This window comes from Anolis sagrei, chromosome 1 (assembly GCF_037176765.1).
Source record: "Anolis sagrei isolate rAnoSag1 chromosome 1, rAnoSag1.mat, whole genome shotgun sequence".
Taxonomy (NCBI): domain Eukaryota; kingdom Metazoa; phylum Chordata; class Lepidosauria; order Squamata; family Dactyloidae; genus Anolis; species Anolis sagrei.
Genome location: NC_090021.1, coordinates 111,677,084 through 111,690,016, shown reverse-complemented (window position 1 = coordinate 111,690,016; position 12,933 = coordinate 111,677,084). Strand labels below are relative to the sequence as shown.

At 41.2% G+C, this 12,933-nt stretch overlaps 1 protein-coding gene across 1 annotated transcript in view; it reads right to left on the bottom strand.

Moving 5' to 3' along the window:
* The window catches only part of SLC17A5 (solute carrier family 17 member 5), a 34,274-nt gene extending 26,577 nt beyond the window's left edge, over positions 1-7,697 (bottom strand). Inside the window, exon 1 of the mRNA XM_060752915.2 lies at positions 7,478-7,697. Within this exon, the coding sequence (XP_060608898.2) occupies positions 7,478-7,589 (112 nt within the window). The 5' untranslated portion in view covers positions 7,590-7,697. The remainder of the gene's footprint in view (positions 1-7,477) is intronic.
* Positions 7,698-12,933: the final 5,236 nt, after the last annotated feature.

Genomic DNA, 12,933 nt, shown 5'->3' with positions numbered 1-12,933 from the left:
AAATTATTTTTATTGTTTTCTTGATATTTACATTAAAAGGGTAGGAACAATAGGTTTCTGCAGGGTAAAGTAGGAAAGTGAGGAGGATGAAGTGGAAAGAGGGAGGAAAGGTGATGGGATGGGGGGGGGAGATACTTTGGCAACCCTTCTGACACCTTGTCGTGACCCCCCCCCCCCCCCCCCGCGTTCCAACCCCCAGGCCATTCAGCTCAACTCCCTTCACCAGGGCAAGAAAACGTAAACAATGGCCTTCTGACAACGAGCTATCCAGCCATAGATATATATGATTCACACACACACACACACACACACACGTAGATGACAGATATAGTATCATATAATTAAAAGGGACCCCTAAAGAAGGACTATATGTTGCATGTTCCAGAGTAGGCAAACAGACAATCTCTACATCAACACTGACAAAAAAAAACCCAACAAGAAATACTGTTTACTCACAAGCATAAAGAAATTACATATATTAGAAACAAACACTTTCTCATTACTTTATTTTCCAGATCAGACTGGGCCGCAGCAACGGGTAGCAGGGGACTGCTAGTCATGTATAAATCAGGGCAGGTTTTGGGATTAAAATTATGGATTTTGATACGATTTATGGATAAGTCAAGGGTCATTAGTACCAAAGTTATCTCAGGAGGCCAGTTGCCTCTGGTCACCTCCATCATTTCTCCTCCAAGGCATTCAAAAAGGCCAGAACCATGGCAAAGAGAGTTGAAGGGAATCAGTGTCTCTTTTGGGTTTTTCCACGATGAACTAAGCTATTGCCTTTTGTCACTCTAGGCAGAAAAGGGGGATAGTACTTTTTGTGATAGGAGTTAAGTTACAGTACTTACATTGGCTCATGGATAAGTCAACCCAAGTTGTTTCAGGTTGGTATTTTTAACTGCAATTTCTAGACTTATATGTGAGTATATGTGACCGGATGAACCAATTTACTGTTTTGCGTTTTAGTTGATAAATTTACATTTGCTCAAATCTAAATGGCATTATGAATCTAAATGGATACGCTCCTAACACAGATTCCCTCTCTTTTTGGTAACACATTCAAGTGTTATAGCACACATGATTTCACAGAATAAGAGATATTCATTTTGTACACGGATAGTGACGATACTAGAGAAGATGTAATGAGTTTAGTTAATCGTCCATAAAAGTTCTAATTAAATTACATGAAATAAGAAGGGAAAAATGACTACAGTATAACATTTATTCTAAATCGCATTTTATGTCTAGGTTAAAAGCCAACACTAAAAGGCTTATCAGAATGGAACCGGAAATCCCTTCCATGGTTTTACTACCTCTCTTTGTATCTTTCTCCTAAGTAGCAAAGACATTTTGATTCCATTTAGATTTTAATTATTTTTAATATGGGGTTTATTCTTCTATTTTAAGATTTTCAAGACAGTTTACGTTGCCAGTTTGGCTAAGTATCTGAACGTCCATTCATTGATATTTGTACTCTTGAGTTAAGGCACTTGCCTAAGCCAAAAGTTAGGTTAAAATATTTTAATATATAAATAAAAATCCTTCTTGAGATCTTGTTTGTGACATGTAGTATCATTTTTATGTTATTTTGTATTTGTATTTTATATGCACTTGTATTAAAAAAAGTACAATATATTTGTTAATTGGGAACAGCTCTATAAAAACCAATGATTCAAGAACACATCAAAATTCATCACACTGCTATTCAATATCGCTTCTCTCTGACCTGTACTATTATACCTGGTTGCCAACAGTTTTGCCTTTTAATCGGAGCATGGAAAAGTTATCCAAGGGGGGGGGGGGGTACAATACAACTCCCACAACTCCTCAAACCCAGTGATCATGCTGTCTGAGGGATTCTGCAGGTGGTAGTCCATAAACATTAATATTTCCAAGCCTTGCTCTGAAAGTTGGGGATCATACGCCTGGGGGAGTTGGAGAGCTTGGTCCATATCAGCCATTGAATCATATTAGAGCTAGATGGGTATTTCAGGACTTTTGAACACTTTTAAGACTTATTATTAGGTACATCTTCTCTTAGGGAAGGAAGAACAAGACCTCTGTGAACAAGACATGTTGTAACACTCCAAGTATTTGCGGTGAAGATGCTGATGTTCTGATATGACTGTCTAAACCTGATCTGTTGGAGTAAGATTGGAGAGCCTGTGGCTCTTATAGATACCATTGGAGTTCAATGTCCCATTTGTCTTAGCCAGAAGATTAAACTCTTTGAAGTAAAATTGGAATTCAACATAATCTGAAGGACACAGAGTACTGGACCTGGATCCAAAATACATTCTGGCTCATCTACAAAGTGACTTGGAAGTTTTTTTCAAAATGACCTCAGAGCACTGGTCTCTCAGGAGACAGCATACTTGTTAAGCGTCTTTCCACAGGTCTTTTACAGGAGATGGCCAGGTAAAAGAACCAGCTTAGTTATACAGTTGTCCTTCCACATTTGCAGTTTTGATTTTTGCAGATTTGATTATTCACAGAATTGACTGAATCTGTGAATGATCAAAATGTTCCCTCTAAGAATCCCTAGGTCCTCTAGTGTCTCAATGGGCAACTTCATCCAGTTATGCTGGAAGACCTAGAGATTTCCACAGGGAAGACGTTTCTAGCAATTTCTAGGTCTCCAATATGATTCTATGACTGGCTTCCAATTAACTTCCAGCAACCTCTTCCAGTAGAGGTTGCTGGAAGATGTAGAACTTCCAAGGGTGTATTTTGTTTTGTTTTTCAGGTAAAAGAATAGAAATGTCTTTATTCAGAGTTATTCACTTTCATGGGAGTCCTGTGTCCCTAACCTCAGTGAATGTGGAGGGCTGACTGTATCTTTGGCTGAGGTGGAAGGATTTGATGAGAGCCATAGTTTTCACCTCTTGAAGAATCTCTAGGTCCTTCAATGCAATTGTATGGTTAGCTTCCAGTAGAGGTTGACCAGAGTTATGATGGAAGACCTAGGAATTCCTTGAGAAGTGTTCTCTCAGATTTTAAAAAATAGCAATTTGTTATTTGCTTTTCATTGTGACCCTGTGCCCTACCCTCAGTGAAAGTGGAGGGTTGATTGTATATCTTTGCAATGTGGATACTAGCTTTGGCATTCCATTTAGTATAATGAGACATTTCTCCTGGTTTTCCTCGAACTGCATCCCTAGAAGCTGTCGTAGTTTATTATTTATTTATTTCCAACATTTATATCACGTCCTTCTCAACCCCCGAGGGGGGACTCAGGGTGGCTTACAACCGGCAACAATTATTCTTTACATTAACAACCTTCTGAGGTGGGGAGAGGCCAAATGACAGCAACTAATCCAAGACTTCCCCGAGATTTTCACGGCTAAGCAGAGATATACCCAAATATCCACACAGTACAATGTTTCTGTGTTTAAGACAGTCATTTAGGACAAAGAATTGGCTAATGAGTTTTTTCAGAAAACTCATAGTAACCCAGAATTTTTAATTATTTGGAGCTGTCTATTTCTTTCCTAATTAAACAATTGCTAATGTTTTTGAGATAATTCTTTTTCACTGGTTTGTGTTTGGATTAGGATTTAGGAATGTGAAACTTGATTGATAGAAAGGGACTTCATCAGCTCCTTCTTTGCATGGCAAAGGTTTCAAAGAGGCACAAGACACTCTGATGAGTGAAGTGAAATGTGGAGTGGGAAAGAGGCGAAAACACAGGATTAGGAACAAAATCAGGTAGAGGAACCTTTTTTGAGTCCTTCTGCATGTGGAAGGAAGATATTTGATCCAGCCAAGAGTACTTCATCTGACAATGAATTGTTTCCATCTATTAAATTACATTTGGTTAGACCAAATATTTTCATTTCCTTACACACAGTAAGTGGCATAAATGTGTATTTCTAGGTCACAGAATCCTGAATTTCATGAATTTCAAGTTTCCAATACTGAAAACTTCTACTCTTACTTAAAACTAGACTTAGAAATACTACAGCAGTGCAACCAAACACCTCTTTGCTGGCTTTTTCTTTTTTACTCTTTTTTAAAAAGCTAATCCTTGCCATGACTGATCTTGACATGTGAAACCTTTCAGTTCCAAAATAAGCCAGTTATGTGGTCAAAGAAAAAAAAAGTTGGTGTGCAAGAAAAAACCTAAGCTAAGCTGTCAGAACTGGTCATATGGCTGTTTGAATCCTGCCCATTCCATATGGCTCTGAGCTCCACAAGTGACCATTGTTTGAAAGCATCAAATATTCCTAAATATATACTGCATTGGTGACCAATCCAACATAGTATTTTATGAGTAAAACAAGAGCTTTAAAATGTGGGACCAATCACAGGACACATGACGGCCTAAGCCAGCTCAACAAGATGCCTAACAGGACAGGTGCGCACATCCAACAGGATGGAAACAATTATATATGTGCATATTGTTTTAAATTCATATCTGTGTTTTTAAAAATCATTTATTTTATCAAGCATACATGCTGCCTTTTGGGGAGCATCTAAGAACAAATAAGCTACAGTCAGCCAGAGCTTCCCAACGTACTTCCCAATGCTGAGAAATATGTTGGAGCATTGTATGTCTTGATTGACATTTCCGTGGAATATAAAACAGGGAATTGGAAAATCTGTAACATAAAGTCATCTTCTTTTAAACATTTTGCCCAGAACACAATGGGACACTATTTCCATGCCCACTTGCCGAGACAATCTTCCAGCAACAAAAAGATGTAGATTTGTTGGAACATAAACTTTTTTGAAGACCTTTAGGAACAAGGACTATAGCTCATAGGAAAACATACACAGGATATGCTACATGCAAGGCCTTTAACCTCTGGGCCTAACATCAGAGGGGATTTCTAAGCAAACCGCATAGCGCTCAACTGTTAGATGACATTCCTTCACCTTTTATAGACTTACTGTCCAACATGATCATCCTATCATTATCATACAGCATCTTTGCTGTGGTTTGTCCATCAACAAACTCGAAAAAGTCTGCCCTTTCCCTTGAAAACAGGAAGAATGCGACTCTCCAGACAGAGGTGTTTCTGTTTTTTTGTCAGACTGTGGTCCAATCATGTTAACACATAGAGGTTCACTATAGCCTTTGTGTTGAGTTTAAAGTCTAATTTACAACTGTTTAGTCTCAAAATAATATAACACAGTGTGATATATACAAATAGATCTTTCTAATCACTGTGATAACCACGATGCCACTCCCACAGAGATCCATGTGCCATAGCAGGATGGAAACATAGGAGGAAATGTCATTTTCCTAGTAATGTAGGAAATCTGCTGCACTTCTGCCGACAGTGGAAGAACACATAGTGTACTATAAGGCAACATAGGTTATCTCAGTGGTTATTCTTAGTTGGCACAGAGACAATAGCAATGAAGTAAAACAAAAGAAATGGCATTAAAAAGGAAAGATACAGTTGTATGATCTGCAAAACTAACTTACGCAATGGTTAAGTTTCTGCACAGTGGTTGTGTAAGCACACACAATAGTTGATTGGGTCTAGATAAGATAAGGTCACAAAGAGTCGGAAGCGACTGAACGAATAGATGACAACAGATAAGATAAATGTCTTGATGACACTCCTTTAAAAACATTTAGTGTTACTTTGAGTGCATAATTTGGTTTTTAGTTGCTCACTGAATGTATGAAAAGGGCTGTAAAACAACATACACCACCTCAGGGGTCTAGGCGGGCTGAGAGGTGATCAATAAATGCCATACATATTGCTAGAACTATATAGCCTTTTGGCTCCTCTGGTCAGTCTTCCTTCTTATCTCTATGGCTGAGCCGATCCTCTTGCATCTTTGATAAAGTTGGTGGTTGTCCATGAAAAAGATATGCTTCAAGAAGTGTGTATTTGTTGCATTTACTGCCAGAGATGTCTCTAAAAATCATTTTATGGGACCCTACGTACACCGATTTCCCAAATAACTCACTGAGAATCATACTGCTGAGGAAGCATCCAAGTGCAAAGGGATCTTGATGTACCTTTGAGACTGATTGGCGGAATCAGCTTTTGCAAATCAACAAGATTTAAACCATGTATCTGAGAAGCCAGCTAAAGTCTACATAAACTTTACCCAGTTTCTCTGTTAGTCTCAAAGCTGCAAACAACAAGCTCCAACTTTCAGTCCTCTTGGTGTTTTGGGGTTGATCTACAGCAGGCACGAGCAAACTTTGGCCCTCCAGGTGTTTGGGACTCCAACTCCCACAATCCCTAACAGCCTATTGGCCTGATCTACAGCGTAGAATAAATGCAGCTTGACATAATTCAAATTACCATAGCACAATGCTATGGGATTCTGGGATTTGTAGTTTGGTGGGAAAGCATCACTCCTGGGCCCAGAAGGCTAGGTTTTCAGGAATCCGCAACTCCCAGGATTTCGTACCATTGAGCCATGGCAGCTAAAGTGGTGTCAAACTGCTTTCATTCTGCAGTGTAGACCAGTGGTTCCTAAATTGTGATCCGTGCACCACCAGTGGTCCCCAAGAACAAAAATATGGTCCTCGGTCTCACCGTTACTACACCTTTGCCTTGAAACCATGAGGCAACATGAGTGACTGGTTTCGCAAAATCCTCTTATAGTGCTGAAGCAATGTGGATGTTGGGAGGGGAGAGGCTGCCCACCCATGAAAGATTACTACTACCACATCAGCTCTGGAATATTAAATATGGTTTTCTGTGGGTGAGCAGATGGTGACTACTGGGTAGCATATGTTCTGTATCAGAACAGAGCTGATGTGGTCTATCCAATGCAATTTTCTGAATCAGCACCCCAAATAACCAAACTAAGCTCTAGATTATTAAATATGGTTTTCTGTGGGTGAGCAGATGGCAACTACTAGATGGCATATGTTCTGTATCTGAAACTAGAGCTGATGTGGTCTAGCCAATGCAATTTTCTGAATCAGCACCCCAAATAACCAAACCGAAACTAAAGTTGACCAAAAACCAATTTGTAACCCTTTTGGTACTAATGTTGGAGAGTGGTCCCTGGTCAAAAAAAAGGTTAGGAACCACAGGTGTAGATCTACAGCTGTAAGGAATTGTGGGAGCTGAAGTCCAAAACACCTGGAGGGCCAAAGTTTGTCCAAGCTTGGTGTACTCACACTCTTGGACTTCAGCTCACAGGATTCCTGACTGTTGCCCAAACTGACTGGGGCTTCTGGGAGTTGGAGACCAAAACACCTAGAGGGCTGAAGTTTGGGAACCACTGTGCTTCAAGATCCCATTGCATCCCAAGTTAAACACACTCAACGTAGAGGGAGGAAATCTGCAGGCACAGGGGGCCAGGGGTGCATCTGCACTGTAGATATAATGCAGTTTGACACCACTTTAACTACCCTGGCTCAATGCTGTGGAATCATGGATCTAAGGCCTTTAGCCTTCCCTGCCAAAGAGGGCTGGTGCTTCTCCAAACTGGATGGATGGATCTCCCCCTTCCCTCCCTCGTAAGCAATGCTGGGGATGGATCTCCTCACCCGCCTTGGCAATGAACGGTGATCCCCGCAATAGGAGTGGGGTGCGGTCTTCCTCCTCCTCCTCTGCTCCTCCTTCTCCTTCGTCTCCATCTCCAAGCCCAGGAATCTGCATCTCACCCTTCCTTCAGGGATTGTAAACCCAGCCGGCGCCCCAGGCTTCCTTCGCTCCAGAAAGAGAGTGGAGCTGCTGCTGCTGCTGCAAGAGAGGCAATCATGTGACTGCCATCCGGGCGGAAGTACGCCTTTCCCGTTCCTTATCTCGACGCTCTTCTTTCGGCCATCTTTGATACTGGCACACGTTTCTTGTTCAAAGGAAAAGGAAGATTAGGGATTGGGGACCCTCCTCCAATTTAAATCTTTTCGCAATAACACTCTTAGCGCACTAGGGTTTTCCTTGCCGGCATCCTATAATAATCTGGGCTTTGTAGTTTGCTGATTCCCTCACTTTGCTCCATCAGAGATTTAGGACTTCATTTCCCAGAATTCCCGACCGTTAGCCACTCTGGCTGAAGCTTCTGGGAGTTGAAGTCCGAAACCACTTGTAGGGCCAGGGTTTGTAAAACACTGCTCTAAGGGCCCTTCCACACAGCCCTATATCCCAGTGTGGAAGGGCCCTGGGTTATATGGCTGTGGGGAAGCGCTTTAGGGCCCTTCCACACAGCCCTATATCTCAGAATATGAAGGCAGAAAATCCAACAATATCTGCTTTGAACTGGGTTATCTGAGTCCACATTCAGATAATGTAGGATTTTCTTCCCTGATATTCTGGCATATAGGGCTGCATGGAAGGGCCCTAAAGCGCTTCCACACAGCCATATAACTCAAGGCCTTTACACACTGGGTTATCTGCTTTAAACTGGAATATATGAGTCCCCACTCCCAGATACCCTGGGATAAACAGATAATCTGGATTCAGATCCTGGGATAATCTGTTTATCCCAGGTTATCTGGCAGTGGGAACTCATATATTCCAGTTTAAAGCAGATAATCTGGGATCAGATCCTGGGATAAGAGGTAGTGTGGACGGGCCCCCAGAATATCAAGACAGATAATCTACAATATCTGCTTTCAACTGGATTATCCAAATCCACGGCGCCATATAATCCAGTTCAATGTGGATTTTATACAGAGATGCAGAAGGGGTTTCAAAAACCTCCAGGATGCCATAGCACTGAGTCATGGCAACGAAAGTGGTGTCAAACTGTGTTAATTCTATAGTATGGATGCACCCTTCAGCCCAGATGTATGTGGTTACTAGGGCCCCTTCTACACAGTTTAATATAATCCCACATTTTCTGCTTTGAACTGGAATATATGGCAGTGTGGACTCGGATAACCCAGTTCAAAGCAGATATTATGGGATTTTCTCCCTTGTTATTCTGAATTATATGGCTGCGTGGAAGGGCCCAAGGAGTCATATCAAATCACAAACTGAATGCTTTATAGTAGGCCCTAAATACCTTTCTGTGGCTAATAATAATATAAACAATACAAACTATACACACACACACACACACAAACGGGCATATAAGCAACACAGACACAAACAGTATGTATTTACTATTTATAAACATACCTAGAATGAAAAGCAACAGATGCATGGTTGACCCACTCCAGAAAATTTCAAAGTAACCTTTCTATTCTGAACTGATATCAAATTTCTTCAGTAATTGTTATACAATATGTAATTATCACTCATTTTGAAGCGGATCAAATAGGGATTACTTCACTAAAATAGGAAAGGACACTGAGAACCCTTGTTGAGAGGCCAAAGGCAATCCCTTTTAATTTGAGGAGAAAATAATATATAATTTAATGGCATGGAGAATTCCACGTACCTTCGTCCATTGCCAAGAGTCAAGCAAATAGTTATGGTGGCAATTAATAATTCTTTTAGAAAGGATTGTTCTGCTGATATTTTCGTTGCAGACAAGAGAAAGCACACAACTATTTCAAGGCCCCATTTAATGCAGTTCAGAGCTACAAAACTACAAAGAAAACCCTTAATTTGCTTCCATGTTCTGTGGCTTGGGTCATCCCCATCTTCTGCACAGTTAAGCCACTTTCTTCAATACCTGTTTGAAAATGCAATAAGTGCCATGGACTGACTTTAGGATGCATGTGATATGTACACTCTTGGATGTTCCCGTAGCCAGTCTGGTTGCCATATTCCTCTCTTAAAGGACAAAAAGATAGCCCAATGTAAAGCGCATTGCAGAAGTCCAACCTTGAGATTACCAGTGCATGCACTATCATCTTAAGGTCCTCCAAATCTAGGAAGGGACACAGTTGGTGTATCAGCCGGAGCTGATAGTAAGTACTCCTGACCGTCGTGCTTGGACTGACATTAGGAGGAACTGAGCACTCCCAAGCTGTAAACACAGTATTTCAGGGGGAATGTAACCCCATCCAGAACTGGTTGACACACCTCCATCCCCAGATGAGGACCCTTGATGGCAAGTAGCTCTGTTTTGTCTGGATTCAGTTTCAGTTTGTTTTTTCTCATCCAGCCCATCACTTCCTTCTGGCACTCATTCAGAGGAGACACGTTATCCTTAGCTGAAACTGTTTTGAAAGCATGGAGAAATATATTTTGGTGTCATCAGCATACTGATAACACCCCACCCCACCCCACTTCATGTAAATATTAAAAAGCATTGGGCATGGAATGGCATCTTGTAGGATCCCAAAAAAACAGCTCCTTTTTTGGATGAGCACCTATCTCCAAGCACCATCATCTGGAACCTGCCTGAGAGGCATGACCGGAACCATTGAAGCACAGTACCTCCGATTCCCAGTCCCTCCAGCATTCCAGAAGGATACCATGGTCAATGTTATCAAAAGCCACTGAGAGATCTGGACAGTTTTTACCGTCATGGCTCAATACTATGGAATCGTGGGGGTTGTAGTTTGGTGAGACACCAGCACTCTTTGGCAGAGAAGGCCAAAGAACTTGTGAAACTACAAACCACAAGATTCCTTCTACAATGTAGATCCTAGAAAAAGGAAACGTACTTCTTCTTCCTCCTCGTCTTCTTCATCATCATCATTCTCAGTGCAAACTGGCCTCTCTCCTCACTCGATGCTGGCAAATGCAGTTCCCAGACCTTGCTTAATTATCTAGTTTGCATTTATAGTAGCTCAGTCCCAGATTTAATAATTTTTCAGGGACACAGCAGTCTGCAGGATTAGATTCCACATTTCAATTTCTAAATAATCCCCTCTTCCCTGATAGATTAGCCTGACATATTCTGCTTCAGTTTAAATTCAAACTATGTTTCAGGACTAATTATACGCTTCAAGTCTGATCAACTCATGATTTCAAGGAAACAGAGGGACAGAAGACTATGGGGTAAGGAATTTAAGAGGGCTGGTAGTCGTTGAGTATGATCAATAAATGTATGACTAAGCACCAGTACCTTCAGCTTAAATGGTTTAGTGAAAACAGCTACTCATAAAATGGACAAAAGTTTAAAGTCACTGAAAGTACAGTAATCAAAGGAACACACAAAATATTGCTAAGCCATGCATAAGTTAAAACCGGCTTGGTCAAAATCTGCTTATGATGGTGTTTCCAGCTGCCTGGGATTATCAAGTCTGTTCCAGGAAACTTAGAACATGTTGTTATCTCAGTCCCCACACCCCCTCAATCATAGATAAGAAGGGAGCAGTCACATAGATTAACTGTTCTGCCATTTCTTCATCTATTTTTTCATTTATTTGGGGATGGTAACATGAAATAGTCTTCCTAATCAGAACTCCAAATGTAATGGATGGTGTGATTTGAATGCAATATCCCTGCATCTTGGCAGGGGGTTGGACTGGATAGCCCATGAGGTCTCTTCCAACTCTTTAATTCTATGATTCTATGCACTTGCGGACCAGATCTGCAACAGCGAATCTCTCACAGAGACCCTGTCCTTTCTCAGCCCTTTAATAAAAATGTATGTTTCCTGGCAACTTTTACCTAACTTGTATCCTTTTCTCTCTGTCCTGCTTTTCCCTGGTATCAAATTATATATCGAATATGTGGTTTTTGCCAGGACAAGCCACAGGTGTCATTGCCTTCCTGCTGACCCCATGAAGGAATTTCTTGGAAATTTGGGTTGGGTGAATCCCTTAGACAAAGGTGACCATCAAAGACTCATTGTGTGTGTGTACAGATCAGCAGGTGGTCTCCGCTAAACAGAGACTCAAAATGTGCATATTCATTCATTTGACACCCAAGGCTGGATTACAAAAGATCATCACCTTTTCTTTCAAAGTCCCTCACCCGTGTGTTTCCCAGAACATTTCCTCATCACCAAGGACTCACAGGCGGTCTCCACTAAACAGAGAATCAAAATGTGTACACTCATTTTGAAATCCTTTATTTGACATCTAAGGCTTGATTACAAAAGATCATCATCTTTTGTTTCAAGTCCCTCGCTCCTCTGTTTCCCACATTTCCTCATCACCAAGGACTCCCAGGATACATCCAAGTCTGGATCCTGATAACAGATATCAACACCCTTTGTTTCAGGGACCCAGACACTTGACTATCATATCCCCACTTTTATCACCCAAAGCTGGACTATTATGCTAGCCAGACACTCCCTAAGCACTCCAAAGATGGACATGGACTTCCTGGAGTTTGCCCCCTTCCAGGAAAGCTGCCCCCTCAACAGTTGATTGGTCCTTCCTGGGCCAGTCCTCCTCAATCTCCTCCCCTCTACCAGAGCACCAGCCAATCAGGGTGCTGCTTCAGGCTGGCCTCTCTGCTGGACAAACAGGGAGGAAATAGAATGGAGCAGAGAGCTTGGATGGAAACTCAAGTGCTTTAGAGTCTATGCTATCTGCATTCATGCTTTATGCTTATATTTTTGGCATTAGCCATACTTTCATCCTATCTGGCCAGATTGTAATTAAAATCTCTGTTGCTTATTATCCCGATAAGAATATTTTGTAATCTGAAACTTTGCCCTGTTAGTGTAGTGGTTGCCAGGCAGGACCCTCCATATTCACAGTCCCTGTCTAAATTCAACCTCACTTTAACAGATTGGACCCAGATCTACTTAAAACACTGCCATTTGAAAGCAGATTAGGTAGATCATGCCTAAAAAGGAAAATAAGTCTGTTTAGCAAGCCTTGCAAATGTTGATGTGTTATCAGTAAATGCTTGATTTTTATATTTACTTGCTACACTTATTTACCTGGGTTTATGTAAAAGTTTCTCAGTCAGAAATGGGTCGCAGGTAGAAAAAGTTTGAGAAGCCCCGAGATAGATAACTAGAAACTGGCCAATGGTCCACTGGCTTTTCCTGTCCTGAAAACTACAGGTAAGATCCGAAGTTAGTCAAGCTTAGAGGAGACCACCTGAAATTACTTGGAATGAATTTGTTGTCTTGTTGTCCTTGTGTACTCTCAAGTCATTCCTAACTTTTGGTGACCCTAAGGCGACCCTATCATGGGATTTT